General features: G+C 35.3%; 1 protein-coding gene across 1 annotated transcript; it reads left to right on the top strand.

The window, feature by feature from the left end:
• The first annotated feature begins 741 nt into the window (after window positions 1–741).
• LOC137631090 (uncharacterized) lies at window positions 742–5,668 on the top strand. The gene is made up of 6 exons (XM_068362724.1): window positions 742–875; window positions 1,983–2,135; window positions 2,786–2,928; window positions 3,986–4,145; window positions 4,657–4,866; window positions 5,536–5,668. The coding sequence occupies exons 1-6, from the start codon at window positions 742–744 to the stop codon at window positions 5,666–5,668; spliced, it is 933 nt and encodes a 310-aa protein (XP_068218825.1).
• The last annotated feature ends 14,628 nt before the right edge of the window (window positions 5,669–20,296 follow it).

Below are 20,296 nucleotides of genomic sequence, written 5' to 3'. Positions count from 1 at the left end.
AGACTACCTCGAAAGCCAAGGGGTCAACATCATTCAAGTCTTAAAGAGTCTTAATGATAATCAACTGGATAAGATCATGAATCCTTCATCACACGAAACATGGGACATAACTCAGATTTATGCGCTTCTTCCCTTTTCTAAACTTTTAGCTGGAAAAAATGACAAAAAGTGGCATGAACAAAATGGGTCCGACCCAGAATTGTTTTTAACATGCCTAAAAAACAAAAGGAATGAAGCAGCCCACAATCCAAATATGAACAAAGAGAGATGTTCTCTCGTGATAGATACAGTATATGAACTTACAATAAAACTTCAAGAGGGCTTAAAACTTGTCGTTCTCCGGGATGTAGTAAACACTGAGGATAAAGAAGAAATCGAGAGAGAAATGAACAGAGTTTTTGATGATACCCGGCAGAAGATAGAAGAGATAGGAAAAGGAGGTATAGGAGCCGAGGTCTTTGATGAATATCAAAGGGAAATTGACTTCACAAAAAGATGAAGTTATTGGAAGAAGAAGGCTTCCCTTGTTTGAAGAAAATTCTTGAAAAATTTAAAAGCATTAATCCTCTCAACCTGATAACAGGAACCTCTTCTAACCCCAACACACCAGTAGAGAAGATTTACACAGAAATGAAGCTAGAAGGGGAAAGTGGCCCTTGTAGTGTTCCTATAGAGGAGATACTGAATCACGTACCTCATTATGATCACAGTCGACTCTTACTGATCAAGGGAATGGCAGGTATGGGGAAAACCACTCTGGTTAAGAAGATCATTTCTGACTGGCTCAGTAAGAAGGATGACATTAAAGGCCTTAATGACTTTGCCATACTTTTGAATGTAGAATGCCGGGATTCCATTGAATCTTTTAAAGACTTGTTAGTGACGTATTTTGGAGATGTTCACCAGAAATTCAAAGATAATGAAATTATTGATGTGTGTTTGGCTCACAAGTGTCTTCTCATCATAGATGGGTATGACGAGTTGAATGATAAATCAGCAAAATTATTCCTAGAAGTTTTGACACTGAAGAAATCCCGCAAAATTAGTGTTATTGTGACAACCAGACCTGAAGTTGAGGTGAGATTCAACAATCAGGTGAAATCTGATTACACAACTGTGTCTACAATTAGTCTTGAGGGAATTCCAAAGGAGAAGAGAGAAGAGTTTGTATGCAAGTATTATGCAGTATTGGGGTCAGACAATTCTCCTTTGCAATCATTAGATGAACTGTTAAAGTATCTGAGGAAAACAATGCACACTATGCATGAGGTGTGGGGACTACCCTTAAATCTCGCTCTTGTAACAATTCTGTGGGTGAATAAACCAGATATTATAAGCAACATCACCACTGAAGCTGAGCTCTACTGGCAATTTTACCTTTTGTCTCGCTCAAAATTAGAGGAGCGTTTGGCGAAATACCCCAACACAGCTCATTTCCTACCAGGTGAACTGCTTCAAAAAACTGAAAAGTTTATTGAAAAACTATGTCTTGAATCATTCAGAGCATTACAAAAAGAGGAAATCAATATTTCAGAATCCACCATCAAATATTTGTCCAAGTTCTGTTATCATTTGAAATTGCCAGTCGAAGAGCTAACTGGCGCCTTCCTGAAGAAAGTGACCACTTCCCAGAGCTCCTTTCTTTACAGTTTCCCTCATAAAGGGATGATGGAATTCATGGCAGCTCTGTCTTTCCCTATGAAATTGACAAACCAATGCTGGGGCCAATCTGTAAACACAGCCACACCTACAAAGATCTTTGAAATGCTTCTTGGAGGGAGTCTCCCTGAAAACCTTCACAAATATCAAAATATGCTGATACAGATGATCAGCCTATTGCATATGGGTGACGAGGACGAGATGAAGGTGTCAGAAGATGCCAAGATTGAGGCACTGGAACTCCTAGTAAGGTCGGGAGTGAACGACAAAGACTCTGTGCTAAGAGTCTTGAAGAATATCAAATGTGATCATTCTTCTTCAAGATGGATCGCACAGAGGTTCAAGTTGTTTGATGAGGACACCGAAATTGCAGATCATACAATTGATGCGTACATTGCCCTCCTTAGAGCCACAAATCCCCCTCTCCCAAACAGAGAGGAAATTAAAATTGTAATAGCACTTCATGACACTGATGGGTTAGTTGAACTACAAAGGCAACTTTGCCGGCATCTCATCAACCCATCATGGATAGAACTGAAATACCATTACAAAGGAGATTCAGAGCCGACCGTAGAAGAGAGAGAGTCAATCAAGAATCTACTCACCAATGAGTAAGTTATTATTATTTGACAGTTATTTTGAACATTATAAAGATACATATAATAATCAAATATCTGTATAACAATACAATGATACACGATCATACATACAAACATATGCACATGCACACACATATAGGCCTACTAACAAAGAGAGAGAGAGAGAGAGAGAGAGAGAGAGAGAGAGAGAGAAAAAAAACTCATAACGTTTAGTATAATAATCAACTTGAGTCTTGTAAACAATATATTTTATATTGTCAGTATCATCATTATCATCATTGTCACAATTAGACTCATAATAAGTCGGCTAAACATAAAAAAAGTCCCGATTTTAATTCCTAATTTTTCGGTAATATTAATTTCCATATTTTACGAAATTATTCGTTTTAACTTTTCGTTTTCGTCATCATCATCATCATCATAATCATCATCATCATCATCATCATCATCATCATCAACTTGATAATGAAATTCCCAATCAAATCCAATAACTATTTCTTTCTTTTCTTTTCTTCTCTTTGGAACAGTTGTATAACATACGAAGGCATCTGGGACCCAACGTTCCAAATCCCTCAAAATATTGGAAGTCTCTTGGTCAGGTTCAAGGACCATCCCAGCCTCGACGCCTTCTGTCAATCTTTGGAAAAGACAAAACAGATTGAATTTTTACGTAAGTAATAATAATATTATTTTCTCTGTTCCTTTCCTCCGAGGGACATTACAATACCTGGCCTCCTTTCCCTCATCCTCATCCTGTCATTCAGTCTGTTACTATCGTTGTTATCATTATCAATATCATTGTTAACATCATTATTATCATCATTATTACTCTATAGATGTAGAACATTATATTCAGAGGTCTCAATCAGGTTTTATTTTCACAAAAATAAAATATTGTTTTCATCTGATTTGAATTTTATATAAAAGCTTTCGATGTTAAGTTTTAATTTCTTTCCTTTCATTATATTGAAAGGAAATGTCTCATTTCTATGGCGTTGATTTAATTGATAATGATAGAAATGAATCATTGTGATCATGATTGTAATGAATAGGAAACTGATAAATGCACCAGTCATAGTCAAACAAGTCTCCTCCTGACTCCGCCTCCTTCCTGCGCTGATTGGTTCTCTACAAGGAAGTGGGCGGAGTTATCCAAACGGGAGAACCAATCAGCAAAAGGAAAGTGAAAAGGTATTGGCCAATGAAATTGGGCCAATTAAATGAAGCTGAGTTGTTATTGGTTGAGGTGATTTAGATAGTGCATAATGTGAGGGTTTCATGAGGAGACTGAGGACATTCATTATGGGAGCGGCTACAATGCTCGCTTGCACACACACACACACACACAACACATTGACTCCCACACGTACACACAAACGCACACACATTAACGCAACCTCACAGACTTCTGCCTGTAAATTCGTTGTTGCAGTTATTATTATTATTATTATTATTATTATTATTATTATTATTATTCCCATTTTACCTTTTCCTTTAGAATCTTAAGAAAGAAACACAGAGAAAATGTTCAGTTTTTTATTATCATTTTTCTCAACGTTCTTCTTCTTCTTCTTCTTCTTCTTTCTCTTTCTTCTTCCTCTTCTTCTTCTTCTTCTTCTTCTTCTTCTTCTTTCTCTTTCTTCTTCCTCTTCTTCTTCTTCTTCTTCTTCTTCTTCTTCTTCTTCTTCTTCTTCTTATTCTTCTTCTTCTTCTTCTTTCTCTTTCAGTTATTCGCTTCAGTGTCAACGACGTCAGCAGCGTCAGTCGCCCCATCCCTTTCTTGGAGAAGGATCCACTTGTCTATGTCTATGTCAGGGACGTCAAGGAAGAAGACATCGAGAAGGTTGGGGACATCCTTCGGACATTGCAACCACAGGATGCAAGGAGGTGAGGAGACATCATTCCTTATAAGAGAGAGAGAGAGAGAGAGAGAGAGAGAGAGTATTATCATTATATTATATTATTATATTATTCATTATTTAGTTTACCTAATACTCTGGGAAAATAGGCCTACGTCCTGTCAAAATAGATATGAATATATATATATATATATATATATATGTGTGTGTGTGTGTGTGTGTGTGTGCGCGTAGGCCGACAATAATAGAATGCATCGAGGGAAGTTGGAATTCCTCGTTGCTCTCTTTTTTATTCTATTATTAGGAACACACACACACTCCCTCACTCACTCTCCCGCTCTCTCTTTCTCTCCATTGGTATTCGTGTGTGTGCGTGTGTGCGTGTATGTGTCTGAATGCACTTGTCCATCTTAACGAAACAAGATAACAATAAAAGCATAAAATAATGAATAAATGTGGGTGACATCATTTCCTTTCTTCTTCTTTTCATTTCTTTTCATTTCATCCCATTTTATTCCTTTCCTTTTTCTTCCCAACAGATCGTTCTGGGCAATCGAGTTTCCTCTGTGTTCCCTGGGGAGGACGAGGAGCCCTGAGGTCATCCTCAGACTCCTCGCCTCCTTGAAGGGAGTCAGGGTGAGAGGCAGCATCGGGTTCCCAAAAGAAGAACGACCAAATGACGAAGCCTTACTTGAAGAGATGCATCTTAAGGCAAAGGAATCCACCGGATGTGATGATGGTGTTGAATGGTGAGTTTGCTTCTTCTTTTTATACTTCTCCTTCTTCTTCATAGGTGTTGTACGATCTCTCTCTCTCTCTCTCTCTCTCTCTCTCTCTCTCTCAACCAACATTCCAAACCTTTCAGCAGGTGATGAGCCAGGATAGATAAACTGTATTCACTATAGGCCTAGTTTCAAAATTTTATTTCTTTAATATTTTGCTTTTGCTTTGTTATTATTAGCAATTATTTTTAAGATGATATGTATATATATATATATATATATATTTTATATATATATATATATATATGTATATATATATATATATATATACACACATATATATATATATATATACATTATATATGTATATATATATATATATATAGATAGATATATATATATATATATATAAAGAGAGAGAGAGAGAGAGAGAGAGAGAGAGAGAGAGTTATGTATAGCAATTTCCATCTCATTATTATATCTATTTATTCAGATTAATCTATTCATTATCATTTGGTCAAATTATCTAATCGTATTCCCTATATTTATCTCCTCATTGCCTTTAACTCTCATCATATTCATATTCGGCTATTCCTTAATTATCATTATTACTCCTTTCTATAATTAATAGAATAATCTTCGCCTATGTTTTTTTTTTTTTTAGCTTTTGTGTTTATTCATTGCATTTATTCAAAGTCTTTTTCTTAATGATGTTGTCTATTTGGCTCGTCAGGTGGGCTTGAAGTTGATAAAAATGGCTGGGAAAGAAGAAGAAGAAGAAAGAGAAAAAGAAGAAAAAGGAGAAGAAGAAGACGTTCATCAGAGTTAATTCTTCAACTACAGATGCTTTTTATCTCACTCTAAATTCAAATCACCAAATTCTAATTCATAATCACTGTTCATCTTTAAATGGTCAAAATAGTGTTACAATACCAATAAGGGATTCATGGTAATCTGCCTTTCTATAATGATTAGATTACAAAATTCACTTTCAGATTATAAAGGTGATTTCTGTAAAGGATTCTGATATGTAACATTGAAAAGAGGCGACGTAAATTGTGTTGTCCAGGGAACATGGTAACGAGAAGATTTGCCTTCTGCCACCAAGATATCAAAAAACTCCAGTTTTAAACCTACTGCTATAACGTGTACGGCTGCTCGCTATGGGCAAACTATAAGCGTGAATCGATGAGACGTATCACAGTCCTTCACAATGATATCCTAAGACGCCTCACTAATACCCCGAGGCACCATTCAGCTTCAGTGATGTTTGTTGAAAATAGACTAGATAACCTTAAAACAGTCATTCGACACTCTATAGTAAGTCTCACCTCCCGCCTACGTTCTAGTGAAAATCCCCTAATTCAAAATGTGCTTGCAAGTGCTGCGAGAATAAAATCCAAAATGTGGGAAACCTGGAGTAGGGAAGCGTCAGTGCAATGAATTGTATTTACTAATCTCTGTTGGTGGGGCTATGCAAAATCTTCATCACCAAATAACATTGGAATAATATCCAGTAATGGTATGATAACGTGTTTTATTATATTATATCTTTGCTGTCTGGAAGTCCTGCTGTTATCATCATTATTATTAAGCAATAATGCTATTATGATTTTATTACCCAGACCTTAGAACTCTGGGATCAACCTGCTAATTGATGTTTGTTCTGTATCACCGATAATATTGCATATCTTATCTTTCTTACTGATGTCATAAATGTAAGATCACTGTACCTCTATTGTAATTCTCTACATGGCTTTTGCTGATATAAAGATTATTATTATTATTATTATTATTATTATTATTATTATTATTATTATTATTATTATTATTATTATTATTTATATATATATATATATATATATATATATATATGTGCGCGTGTGTGTGGGGGGGCAGTGTGTTTGTGTTTGTTTAATTATGTCCCAGACATCTACTTGATAATAACAAATGTTAGGGAAAGTTCAACGTCTTTTCATAAAAACCTATTTTTAGGACACTTTAATTATTAAGTTTATTGTTATATTCATTCTCCTGTTTGTTCTATTCACTTATATCTATTCTCAGAACTTTGCTTTTGTTAAATCATTATATCATGTCATATTCTTAGCAAAATGCTGCAAGACTTGAATGTACTAAGATTCACTTTAAAAATGTTCTAACATCTATTCATGACAATCAAGTCTTGCTGATGATATTAGAGGCGATGGTAGGTAATAAGTAACAGTAGAAATCATCATAAATAAATCTCTGAATGAAACAAATGTTGTTTTCATCACCTTTAACATTATATGTTTCAATATTATCCTACATTGATAATGTCTTCTGAAATGTCCCTAATCTTCCCTCAAAGCTCGGGACGGAATCTGTAAGCATAAGCTCGTCAGCAAGAAGTCTCTCTCTCTCTCTCTCTCTCTCTCTCTCTCTCTCTCTCTCTGGAGGGGAATGAAGACAACAATCCTACCTAAGTCCTTCAAAGGACTCATATCATGCAACAAAAAAGAAATGAGAAAAAGGGATCTTAAACCATTTCAGACAGGTGAGTTCTTTGTTCTGTATTTGATTAGTTTGAACATTAAAGTAAACTTATCAAAAAGTATAACTTTTTCTTTGGATGTACATGTTAAAATGGACCAGTTTTGCTGTTAAGGAATCATATTATCATAGTAAATCTATTTAGTTTTGCAATTAAGGATCCAAGTAAAGGATTATCACACTAATCTTTTTATTGCAAAGATTTGATCTTTTGTAAAACACTTGAACTCTCTAATGCTGTTTCCTATTGCAGATCAGATGAACTGGTAAAACAGAAGACTGACTGACTGTTACACAGGGATACAGTCCCTCTACATTTATTAGACCCAAGAGAAGCTGACATGCTAGGCCAGGTCCGTCAGACCCATGAAGTGAAATTCTTATCAGAAAATGAAGTAAGGCAGAACTGAAGCTGACATTGGAGAAGAGAATAACAAGATGAGGTAGGATTTTCAGGGTAAGAATTTCGAGTTATTGTTCTTAATGAATTGTATGAAATGGGTATGATAAGGAGTTACTTCTTTTAATCAATTGAATGAACATGTAAGATTTGAAGTTACTGCTCCTAATTAAAGGAATAGAAAGGGTAATATTTTAAGTTACTTTTTTTAATAAATTGAATGAAAAGTAACGTTAACGTTAATTTTCATTATTCATGTTGAATATAAATTTTTAGATAATTTATACAATTAGACTTATTATCGAATATTTTCATGTGTTCACACAATGAAATATAAATGTTGACTTTATAAAAGGTAATGATTTCTTCTATATCAACATGAAACAAACAAAGGTAGATTAAGTCAGGTGTGTCTCTCTTATTTTCATGCAGACAGAAAGACCGAAGGAATAGGAGGGAGGAACACAGGAGTAATTATCAGTAACTGTAGCTTGAGGTTTTCTTTTTCTCTGTCTAAGTTGATTAGTTTTCCCAAATAGAAGTGAAAATGTTTTTCTGGTGTTCCAGGCAATCTACTGTTATTTTTAGATAATAATTGTAAAAGGTACCTACTTATAATGGTTTTAAGGCATTGCATTTATCTCACCAATTCATCATTGACCATTAAGTAAGAGGCATTTGATAATTCTGTTTTTCAAAATAACTATTTTTTTACGTTTATTGTATGTTTGCAGGGAAATGATTAAGTGACGAGCTTCTCTTCGGGAGTTCCTCCCTCTTCTCTAATGGTGCTTTCATCAGCGCTATAGAGAAATGTCATTCGGACATCTCCCTGCACTCAGCGAGTCCTTCCTTGCAAAGACCTGAGCTACACCTTGACTAGAGTGTCAGAGTCCAGGATCGACAAGGGAAGCTCCCAACCACGGCTGGTGGAACGAGGTGCTTGACATACTCTGTCTAAAAGTGGCTCTCCTCACCTCAGATTTTTATGTTGGAGGTTGGGCACACCGAGTCCAGTCAACACCTGAGCGAAAGTAAAGAGTCTCCCATAAGGAATTGTAGCCAATTTCTGAAATGAGGAATCAGAATCTGACCTCAGGGAGCAGCCCCAAGACAGGTCTTCAAAGCTTATCTCGGATTGATGGTGGTAATTACCAGACTCAGTTATTCCTTAACTTTGACCTTCTCTAGAGTCATCTTCTTCCTCTTCTTTGTATAGATACTCTTGTCTAAAACTTCTTTATTTTACTCATTTTATAACAGGCTATTTGCTCCATGCAAAATGATATTTATCAGACGTATATCCTATTTTGTGAACTTACATATAAAGTGTTTTTGTACAACTTCTATCCTGCATTTAATGTTATATGATAATGAATAGATATGCTCTGCTACTACATATTCTTATTAATTTAGTTGATCCATTTCATTTTACAATAAAAGATCAGAGTGAAGATATACCACAACAAGATTTCTATTGTAGACATTTTATCTTTTTTATAGCACTTGAACTTTGTAATGCGCTCGTATGTTGATGCTATTTCCTTTTTACAGATCAGATGAACTGGTAGAACTGAACATTGATTGACTGACTGACTGACTGACTGACTGGTGCAAGGGGATATTGTCCACTGTCATCTGTTGGACTGAAGAGAAGCTGAAATGTTAGAACAGCGTCAGTCAGACCCATTTAGTCAACTTCTGATGAGAGGATAAAGAACACAGAACTAAGACAAAAAGATGAGGTAAGATTTTAAGTTAAAAACTTTGAAGTTACTACTCTAAATGAATTAAAGGAAAAAAATAAAATCTAAGTTTATTGTTCCTAATGAATAAAACGCGAAGAATAAAGTTACTCTCCTGTCGATAACTTTTGCAAAAGTTTTCTATATTGTCATTTTTATTGATACTATCATTGTTAACATTACTATTATTTATGATAAAAATATATTTATTTGATAATTTACTATATCATAACTATATTAGAACCTTTTTATATTCCAGTACTGTCTTATATTTAATTTGATATTAATCTTTCCTCTTTCTTTTCGTTGGAAGTAAAACTTCATTTTACTAGCAGAAACAAACAAAGGTGAAAGAGATTGGATATCTCACTTCGGCAGCACAGACAGACAGAGACACAGACAGACAGATATGTCCTAAATTACTTTTTTTATTTCTGAATCACAAAACTAAGTAAAGATTAACTTAGGGTTTTCAATCATTCAACTTTTGTCTTTAGAAACAAATTGTAAAAATCCCCTCTTCTAAATAGTTTCATCATAAGGATTTTACTTACCTAATTTGTCTGCACTCATTAAGCAAGATGCTTTAAACCTATTTTTTTTTTTTCACCAAAGATTAATTCTTTGTTTATTACATGTTTTCAGGAGAATTATTTGTTGAGCTTCTTTTGGGAAATTCCACCATTTCTTCAAATGGCACCTAAATCAGCCCTCTGGTGAGAGGTCATGCTTATACGACAGCTTTTCATGGTTTTTATTTTGTTGTCTGGGCAGTCTGCATCAAGCCAGTACTTGGGCAGGAGTGGAGAGTTTTTTCAAGGCCTTTTTGAGACCTTTTTCCTATAGGCTGCAAAAACTACAAGAGCCTCTGCATGGCGGGAAGGGTTCGGCAATGTACCTAAACAACAGACATCTACATTAATGAAATAGAGTCTGACCTCAGGGAAAAGCAGGTCATCTCTCAAAGTGTTAATTCCTTCACTTCTCGTCTCGGATCGATGTCGGTGAGTACCAGACACAGCCATTCCTTTACTTTGTCCTTCTCTAGAGTCATCTTCCACTTCTTTGCACAGAGCCTCCTCTCTTCAACTTCTATATTTTTCTTAAGATTTGTTGCTGGATGATTTGGTTGATGCATAATCAATATTTCTCTTTTCCCGCATTCTGAGAAATTCAGGAATGATAAGACTTGGAATGGAGGAGCCATTTACTTCCGGATTGTCCTTTTGAATGTAAATTTATTAAGATTATTGAAATGAATATGGAATATTTCCTTTTGAACATTGTTTTATCATAAATGTAGTGTGAAAACTGAAAGATACGATCTGTTTTGATGATCCGTTCTTTCAACTTCTATTTTTTTATACTTCATGAGAAGTTTTTAATATCAACTTTATTTAATTGCAGATTCAAATAATCAAAGAAGAGTAGTCTAGTCTCCTTGAGAAGCAAGACGAGGGCATCTTCATCCCAGCAAATCATCTGGAATCCACTTAGGTGATTAGAGCCTCTTGATTGATCAGACCTGAAAAGAACTCACCCGATCTCCTGTTTTATCACAATCTTCAGGTGAGTACCATCAGAGCTTTGCTTTTGATCAGCAGACACATGAAGCGACCTTACTAATGGATTAAGGGTAGATGTAATAGATTTAAGGGAAGCGAAATGATAATCATATAATTACAAGGAAGTGTAATGAAAACAAAATACTCTTTATTTCATTACTAGCACATTCACACTCTCCATAATAAAATGAGTTAATGTGTAAAGCTATAAAGGCGACCTTTCTATCTGCAAATTTGCTACTGTACAGAAATGATTACTCTCAACATTATCTTATAGCAATATCTTTAGCAAAAAACTTTTTTACCATGGCTGACATGAAAATTGTGAATTGTGAATTAATATTTTAGCTTCTCTTCCCAAAGTGGAAGATGAAATTAATGAAGCCCTGAATCATATCCCTCATGATAATGGTGGCCCAAAGTACATGGTGAGCCGTGAACTTGAATACTTGACTCTTTTTTTAGAATTTTATCACTTATTTCGAGGAATAAAGAACATGCATTTTGGTACAGAACCCACACATCAGTGTACATTTCACCCCCTTCTCCAGTCTGCTTGTCTGTCCACCTGTACGTGCACAATCTCAACAAAAGGTCTTCAGGTCTTCTCCCATTATGTATCATTCCACATGCTCTTCTCAGGAATTTCACTTCCACTACTCATATCATTTTCTGTTCATCTCTACATCCAGTCCATTCTGTAGAGCTGTGTACTCCTGTTGTCATAGTCAACCTATTTATTAAACATTTTTTTAGAACCCCTATAAATACATTCCTAAATTCCATGTGCTTTGTAATAATTTCTGATTCCTTCTCAAAGAAAAAATCTACCTTCTCAACCTAAAATCCTATGTTTCTTTCCACAGGAATCTGATCCTAAGTGAGAGAAGTCCACAATAGTCCAATGCCAGATTCTGATAACAAGCGGCAGCTGAGATAAGGTTTACAGTGCCCCAGGAAGGTCCTGTAGTATGAGGCTCTCCACCTGCTGACTCCTGTCTTCAGACTTCCAACTCTGTCTATGCCCCATGACCCTTATTTCCCACCTGCTCAATGGGGTATTTGGGTGAGCAAGGAAGCTAGTGCCAATTCTACCTTGAAAATCTAAAAATTCGTTAGAGAATTAAAAATATACTTTATATCTTCACTGTAACCAGAAAACAAGAAATTTTGTATCCATAATTTATCTTTTTTTCAGAATATCTTGGTGCTGTATAATCTTTTTGTTATGTTTTTTTATCAATGGCTTACCAAGAATGATTTTTGTTGTTGATACATACAGTATTCATAGTCCTTATAGAATGTATTTTTTCATCACATAGTATAGTTATTCCCTTCCACAAAATGCCACTTTTTCTAAATATATATCAGTGCCCATATACTGTATACCCATTCACGACATAGTTTAAATATAGTATTTTCTTTACACTGTACACTCATTTACGACATAATTTGAATGTACTATTTATTATACCGTATACCCATTCACAACATGATTAGAATGTACTACTTTTATACAGTATACCCATTTACGACATAATTTTATTGTACTATTTACATACAGTATACCCATTTACGACATAATATGAAAATACTATTTTTATACTCTACACCTATTCACAACATTATTCGAACGTACTGTTTTGTTAACAAACTATATTTTGTAGCGTTAGGGAATATTTTATATTAACATATAATCTAATGTACTATACTCTATATACTCTTCATTGAATTCTGATTTTCACCCAATGCTTGCTCATGGAATGTAAATAGATTTAACCCTGGATAGGTACGGTCCTCGGACACCCCTTTAAGGGTATACTCGGACGCGAACGACCCCGACGCCAAAAAAAATTCTTGAAAAATCAGTTTTTGCAGTAACCTCCTTTTTTCTTTTGCCAAAAAAAACTTCAATGAATGCTTAAAACAACTGTAAAGATAAATACTACTCATCTGCAGAAAAACTATTTATTATAAATATTTTAAAAAATTAAGTAGAAAAAAAAAGACCTGACATAAAAATTCATAAAAAAAGTTTATACATATATACACAAATCCTTTTAGGAATTGATTCTTGAATGTTTAGGACACATCTTGATGTATTTTGGATGAAGTCAGACCCATGGAGGTGAAGATCTGAAATGAGAAAAAAAGGGTAACTTTTTTTGGCCAAAAAAAATTGTCCAAATTTCATGAATTTTTTTGGGTACCCAAATAAAATAGGAAGTGGCTAATTTTTTTAGGGAATAAACATATGTTATCCTAAAATAGAAATATGTAAAAAAAATCTTCATTATTTTGTAAATTACATTTATATCAGGGGCCATATCTAAAGGTAATTTTTTGAGTACTTGGAAATTTCGTAAAAAAATACATATATTTAATATATAATATGATATTTATGCAGGTAAAAATATACCAAAATATCACAAATTCTATAGGGAACAAGAATATATATAGATAGGGCAGCTTACGCTTCGGATATGTCCACAAAATGGCCGCCAACCACACTGACTCAGACTCCCTAATCTGCCACTTGAAATGTAGGAAGGGTATGTCAATTTCAAGGTGTTATTTACTAATCTAATTATTATTGGATATGCATAAAAATTGTATGGTGGGTTGCTGGATAATTGTCGATTATTTTACGACTATAAAATTAAAATTCTGACCCAAAAAAATTTTTTTGAAGGGAAATAAAATCGAAAAAAAAAAATGTAAAACAATATTTTAGCTAAAAAAATTTGATGATATTCAATCAAAAAAAAAGTAAACAAAATTTTCCGACAAATAAACATCTAGAGGAATCATTACTCTGTGATAGTTCCTTAGTACGTAGTAATTTTGAAAGAATTGGGAAAAAACGAAAAAATGGCAATCACCGGAAAATCGAACACATACCTATGTATACGCCATATCTGGCTAAAAAAAAGATAGGCATGGGTAGCCAGATCATCTAGAAACACTTTCCAACACTATAAAAATATAAGTTTTGCGACACTACTTGCCAATTCCTTACGGTAACATGACTAAGCAAAAAAATGCAAAACAAATAAAAAGGGGCACTCGTGGAAAAATGGCCATTCTAATATACGGCATTTCAGAAAAAAAAAATTCAGCCACGTGCTAGGCAAACCATCAAGGCATATTTTCCGACAAATAAACATATAAATGAAATATTACTCTGTGATAGTTCCTTAGTACGTAGTAATTTTGAAAGAAATGGGAAAAAACGAAAAAATGGCAATCACAGGAAAATCGAATACATACTTATATATACGCCACATCTGGCTAAAAAAAAAATAGGCATGGGTAGCCAGATCATCTAGAAACACTTTCCAACACTATAAAAATATAAGTTTTGCGACACTACTTGCCAATTCCTTACGGTAACATGACTAAGCAAAAAAATGCAAAACAAATAAAAAGGGGCACTCGCGGAAAAATGCCCAACATTCTAATATACGGCATCTCAGATAAAAAAAAAAGACATGCACGTGTTAGCCCAACCATCAAGGCACACTTTCTAACACATAAACATGAAAAAAAAATCAATAATATACGGCAATTCCTTACTACGTAGTAAATTTTTACAAATATTGAAAAAAAAACAGAAATTGGCAACCGCAGTTAAATACCCAATATACCAATAACTACGTCGTATCTGACAAAAACAAAATCACGCATGGGTAGCCAGATCATCTAGACACACTTTCCAACATTAAAAAAGCAAAAGTTTTACGACACTATTTCGCAATATCTTACGGAAAAATGACTTGGCAAAAAAATTTAAAAAAATTAAAAAGGGACACTCGCGGTAAAATGCCCGACATTCTAATATACGACATCTCAGATAAAAAAAAAGACATGCACGTGTTAGCCCAACCATCAAGGCACACTTTCTAACACATAAACATGAAAAAAAAATGAATAATATACGGCAATTCCTTACTACGTAGTAATTTTTACAAATATTGAAAAAAAAAACAGAAATTGGTAACCGCAGTTAAATACCCAATATACCAATAACTACGTCGTATCTGACAAAAACAAAGTCATGCATGGGTAGCCAGATCATCTAGACACACTTTCCAACACTAAACAAGCAAAAGTTTTACGACACTATTTGGCAATATCTTACGGAAAAATGACTTGGCAAAAAAATGAAAAAAAATGAAAAAGGGGCACTCGCGGTAAAATGGTCCTCGTGGTGATGAACGACATTTTAACTAAAAAAAAAAACATGCACATGGTAGCCAAACAATCCACCAAGACTTTCCACAACTGATAACCTATACAAGTTGCACCATTCTACGACAATTTCATAATACGTAATAACTTTGATAATTATGCAAACTACCTCAGAAGGGTAAACTCGGACGCGAACGACCCCGACGCGTCTCAGAAATCGGGGAAGGAGTACAGCTACAGCAATGCACATCTGGACACTACTAGAGCGTGTAGGGGAGACACCTCCTGCAGGTCGATCACCCACAAATTCAGTCACAGGGGTGAGTCACGTGAGAAAAACCTGTTTTTTTTTGACGCTCGGGGTCGCAAACGACCCACCGTACCTATCCAGGGTTAATATACATTTTGTGTCATTTGGGGAATATCATTATGTTGGCATACATTCCTATATGATATTGATAAATAACCTGGATTAATTTTTTTTTTGTGTGTTAATATGGACAATTTATGCATTGTACCTGATTATATAATTCACTATTAATTTTTACTGATATCTAGACATTATACTGATAATATGCTGTTGTTGATACAATAAATTTATCTATATAAATAACTGTTTTTTATATAAACCTTTTATTACCATCATAAGGACATTAGTTATGAGTGGTATATATAGATGGTAAGAATGGGGGGAGGGGGAGTAGATTCTTCACGTGTACATGTCTTCCTTGTTTCCTTGTTGTTTCTAATTAACAGATCTGAGTTGATGTCTCAGAGAAATGTGATGTTATTGCAACGGATGATGTCGTTATATGATGGTCACGTGATGATGACCTTTCAGAGGTGTTTGCTGAGTGAGATGTCACACTTCATTGTTAGTGTCGGTGGAGGATGGTACTCGCTCTCTCTCTCTCTCTCTCTCTCTCTCTCTCTCTCTCTCTCTCCTAAAACTAATTCCATTTTGATTTAATTGAATTACATTGATATTAAAGATAAAAAAACAACCTAAGTAAGAAGATAAAATTTTCTTCTCTTAGAAATAAATTTCAATATCAAATATATAAATTTATGAGTCACTTATTTTCTTTCATGTCTCTATACTTTGACCTTTAACCTTTGATCATACTGTATGTGCTTCTGATCTGCTTTTATTTTTTGATGTATATCATTACATGTAAATAACGACAATTTTTTTGTTTCATTGAGAAGTTTCTCTTTGGGAAAGCAATGTCAGGTCAATGCAGAGTGACCCAGTATAGATCCCTATGACCCAAGGTCTATCTTTAAATCAAAAGAATTTGAGGCTTCTTCAGGAAGGAGCCCTTTTGTACATTAAACTACTTCAAAAAGTGTCCAGTAATCTACAACAATAACAACAATAAAAATCATCTCAAATTTCTAAGAAGCAAATCCTCTTCATATTATTCTGAGCGAAAGGTGGAGCATTTTATTCCTCACGTTGCTTTGAAAGATATATGAATGTTTTTGGGGTTCAACCAGAGTTAAGTGTTGCTTACTGAAATCGGTTGGAGGTGACCTCAAATGATTTTCAGTAAACAATCAGTAAAATATTAAGAAAATACTGTTGGACGACTTTGTTTTGCGGAGGACTATTTTTCCCCGATAAGTCCTGCGGCAGAGCAAGGCTCAGTGACACAAGTTTCTGTAGCAAGCATTACCAAAACAACAGATATTCTTTTTTTCTCCCCAATGTCTGTGGTAATATAGTTGATAAGTATTCTCAAATGCTATACATGGTTATTAAAACCACTGTAAGAGCTGACATAAACAAATGTCAGAGGGTGAATACCAGAGCTAGAGGCATATCATTATAGCAGTGTGTCCTACGGAAATTGAGAACACCTAATATGGACTAATGTAGTCACAGCTAAAATGTGATGTGTTCATTTGCAATGCATTACTTGCTTAAGAATAGATATTTAAAGAAATTTGAAGGTGAAATTTTAATAGAGGATTGTTTAAATATATAAGTTGATATTAATAAATATTCGATCAGTTTTGAAGAGTAGCAAAACGTGGTTGGGTTACTAATTGTGAATAAGATGTTTCATCTTAAAATTGTAAAAAAAATTGTAAGCAGATTCTGAATTTACTTGTGTGTTAATTTTTGTTCTTCAATCACTCTCACACTTTTTATATATTATTAACAAAATAGTGATAAATACAAGTTCTCTTGATTCCCAATTGTATTTCAAAGTAATGTAATTTACAGATAATTGTTATACAGCTGTAAAAATCAATTCTTTCTTATATAATTTTTTTACATTTATGCAATTATTCTTATAAATGACAGACTGATTGAAGAATTTAAATGCATAAAGGATGTACAATTTAATAAAAATCCTGGTAAATTTTGCTGCATAAAATAGATTTTGAGTAAAGCGAGAAATGGATTTTTGGGCGATATGGCCATGTCGTCCTGATGGTAGCTTTCTAAGGGATATTTGGCTACAGTGATACTCTCGGAGAATTAACCACAGGTTTCCAGAATTCTAACTTTTGCCGTGAGTATCCTTAATATAAATTTTAAGGATATCGAAAAATATCAGGCACATATTTCTTGGTACGACACATGGCAATCTTCACCCGGAATAGATTTTACGCTTTGAGGGGGAATAGTGGCGAAAATGAAGGGGACCCGTTATCAAGGTTACCCGATGGATCCCCTCCCATTACTACTACAGCGTATTATTCCTTGTTGCATTTAAGCATGGATAGCCGCAGATAGAGTAGTTTCGGGTGGGGTCTTTCGTTACGTAGTTGTATACTCCTTTTTTTGAAAGAAGGGAGGGTCCATTAGGACGACATGACCATATCACCCAAAAATAGATTTCTTGCTTTACTCAAAGTCCGTTTTTTTGGGCTCAGCTATGTCGTCCTGATGGAAGTTAACCAGAGAATTACTTGAAAGTACTATATCTGCGGGTTTTTATAAGAGCCTTTACTTTGAATGAGTTCCTTTTATGGACTCCTAGACCTTTATATATGTCATTACTGTTATTTGTCATATCCACTAAGCTTGGAACTAGCTTAGGGCTTCCTACCCCATGCAGGGAAAGTGTAGACTCCGACTATAAGGATTCAAAGTTTGTATCTACAGAGGGACGGACGGTAAATCCTAGAGATTACCTATTTCATCCCTTGGAAATCTGTACTCTGATTTCAAGTTGGGGTCTGATTTCAAGTTGGGCCCTTCTAGGGCTTAATTAAAACTCTAGAATACTTTATTCGCCTGTAATAGAGATAGCAGCAATAAGACGCACATACATTTAGTATTTTACCTTGTAACTAGAATATCAATTGTAGTTACAATCAGGAATGAATCTGATCCGGCATTGAAAACACATCAGGGTCCATATTTTCTCCTGTCGGAAAAATATGTAATTTCATCGAAATTATGCCACTCAATGGAGATGTGAAACCAAATCGGACTGACTTGTACAGATTTTGAGAACGCATGAACACCGTGACGCAACGTTTAGTCGTCACTGGTGTTATCGGTCAGATATGCACCTATATGGAACAGTGTGTTAATCATCGTTGTGATTTACACTCGAGGGTAAATGCACTGGAAAGTCCCAAAGCAGTTCAATGTTCGTCGCAGGCTTAGACAACGGGTTTTTTAAAACTACCCGCCACCACAACAACATATATTATTTTATGTACTTGCTTTGTATAGTGTTGGAAGAGGTTCCGTGCAGAAGCAATTTTCTTAGGATCCTGAACTGCGGGTGAGCTGTCAGGAGCCTCTCTGTGAATGAGTAGGTGAGCATTGCTCTCAGTTATTTTAGGGATAAATTTTGATCCTGAGGTTTCCCCTTGGAAGAGCTGTCTTTCCTTGAAGTCTGAACTTCTACGAAGACAGAGCTTAAGAAACCCTAATGGGCATGGGGAGATATCTTCCTTCAGTCGGCAGATTCTCCAAGGACCCCACCTTTTGGTGGGCAGCTCATTTTTGGCGAGAAAAGTAGGATCGGGGAAAGGATTAAGTTTTTCCCTCTTCTGTGAACTGAATATGGCCTACATCCCTGATAGGGCCAACATTTCACTAACTCTAGCCCCTGAGGGTATTGCGAACAGAAAATTGACTTTCTGTGTTAGTTTTTTAGAGTACAATCCTCATTGTTAGGTGTGAAGGATAGTGCAACACTTTGACCAACGTCCATATAATGGGCTTTGAGAGTTTGCTGGCCTTGGTCTAGTGCATGCTTTGGTACCTTAAAAAAGGTTTCGCTGATGAGGTCCGTTTCAAAGGCGTATAAAAGAGGTCTAGTCAGGGCCGACTTACACGTGGTTATCGTAGTGGAAGTCAGGCCTCGTTCAAGTAGGTAAAAGAAGAAAGAGAGACAGAAACCTGTTGAAATTTCTTTTGGTCCCCTTGTTTTTACAAGGGATACCCCTTTCTTCTAAGACAATCCACATTGTCTCCTGGCTGGAATTGACTTGTACTCTACAATGAAGTCGGCCAAATTCTTCGAGATCCCAAACTTTTGTTCGCTGCTAAGAAAAAAAAATCCTAGGATGCACGTTGTTGGTTCTCGAGGATGAAATGTAACAGCCGACATCTGTACCAGTTTGGATAAAACTGTGTACGGCAGAGGAAACTGCTACAGTTTCAATTCTAGAACTAGAGGAAACCAATTGTTTTTGGGCCATTTGGGGACCACTACAGGAACTGCTCCTCTGCAGGATCCTAGCTTGTCAAGGACTTTTACCAGGAGACTGGCTGGTGGAAACAGATAAATTTGCTTCCGTCCATTCCAGTCGAGAGACATGACGTCTATCGCTTCTGCTTAAGGTCCTCGTAAGGGGCTACATAAGGAGGTAGTTTCTTGTTATCGCTCGTTGCGAAAAGGTCGATCTGCAGTTCCGGGACTTTTATCGAAAAATAAGGAGAATGAGTCTGCGTCTAGGGACTATTCTGTCTCTATCGGCTTTCAACTTGATAGAGCATCCGCCGTTACATCGTGGAACCCTTGAAGGTGAACTGCTTGATAAAT

The sequence above is a fragment of the Palaemon carinicauda genome, chromosome 3 (assembly GCF_036898095.1).
Source record: "Palaemon carinicauda isolate YSFRI2023 chromosome 3, ASM3689809v2, whole genome shotgun sequence".
Taxonomy (NCBI): Eukaryota; Metazoa; Arthropoda; class Malacostraca; order Decapoda; family Palaemonidae; genus Palaemon; species Palaemon carinicauda.
Note: the sequence above shows the minus strand (reverse complement) of the source record. Positions and strands in the feature narration are given on the sequence as shown.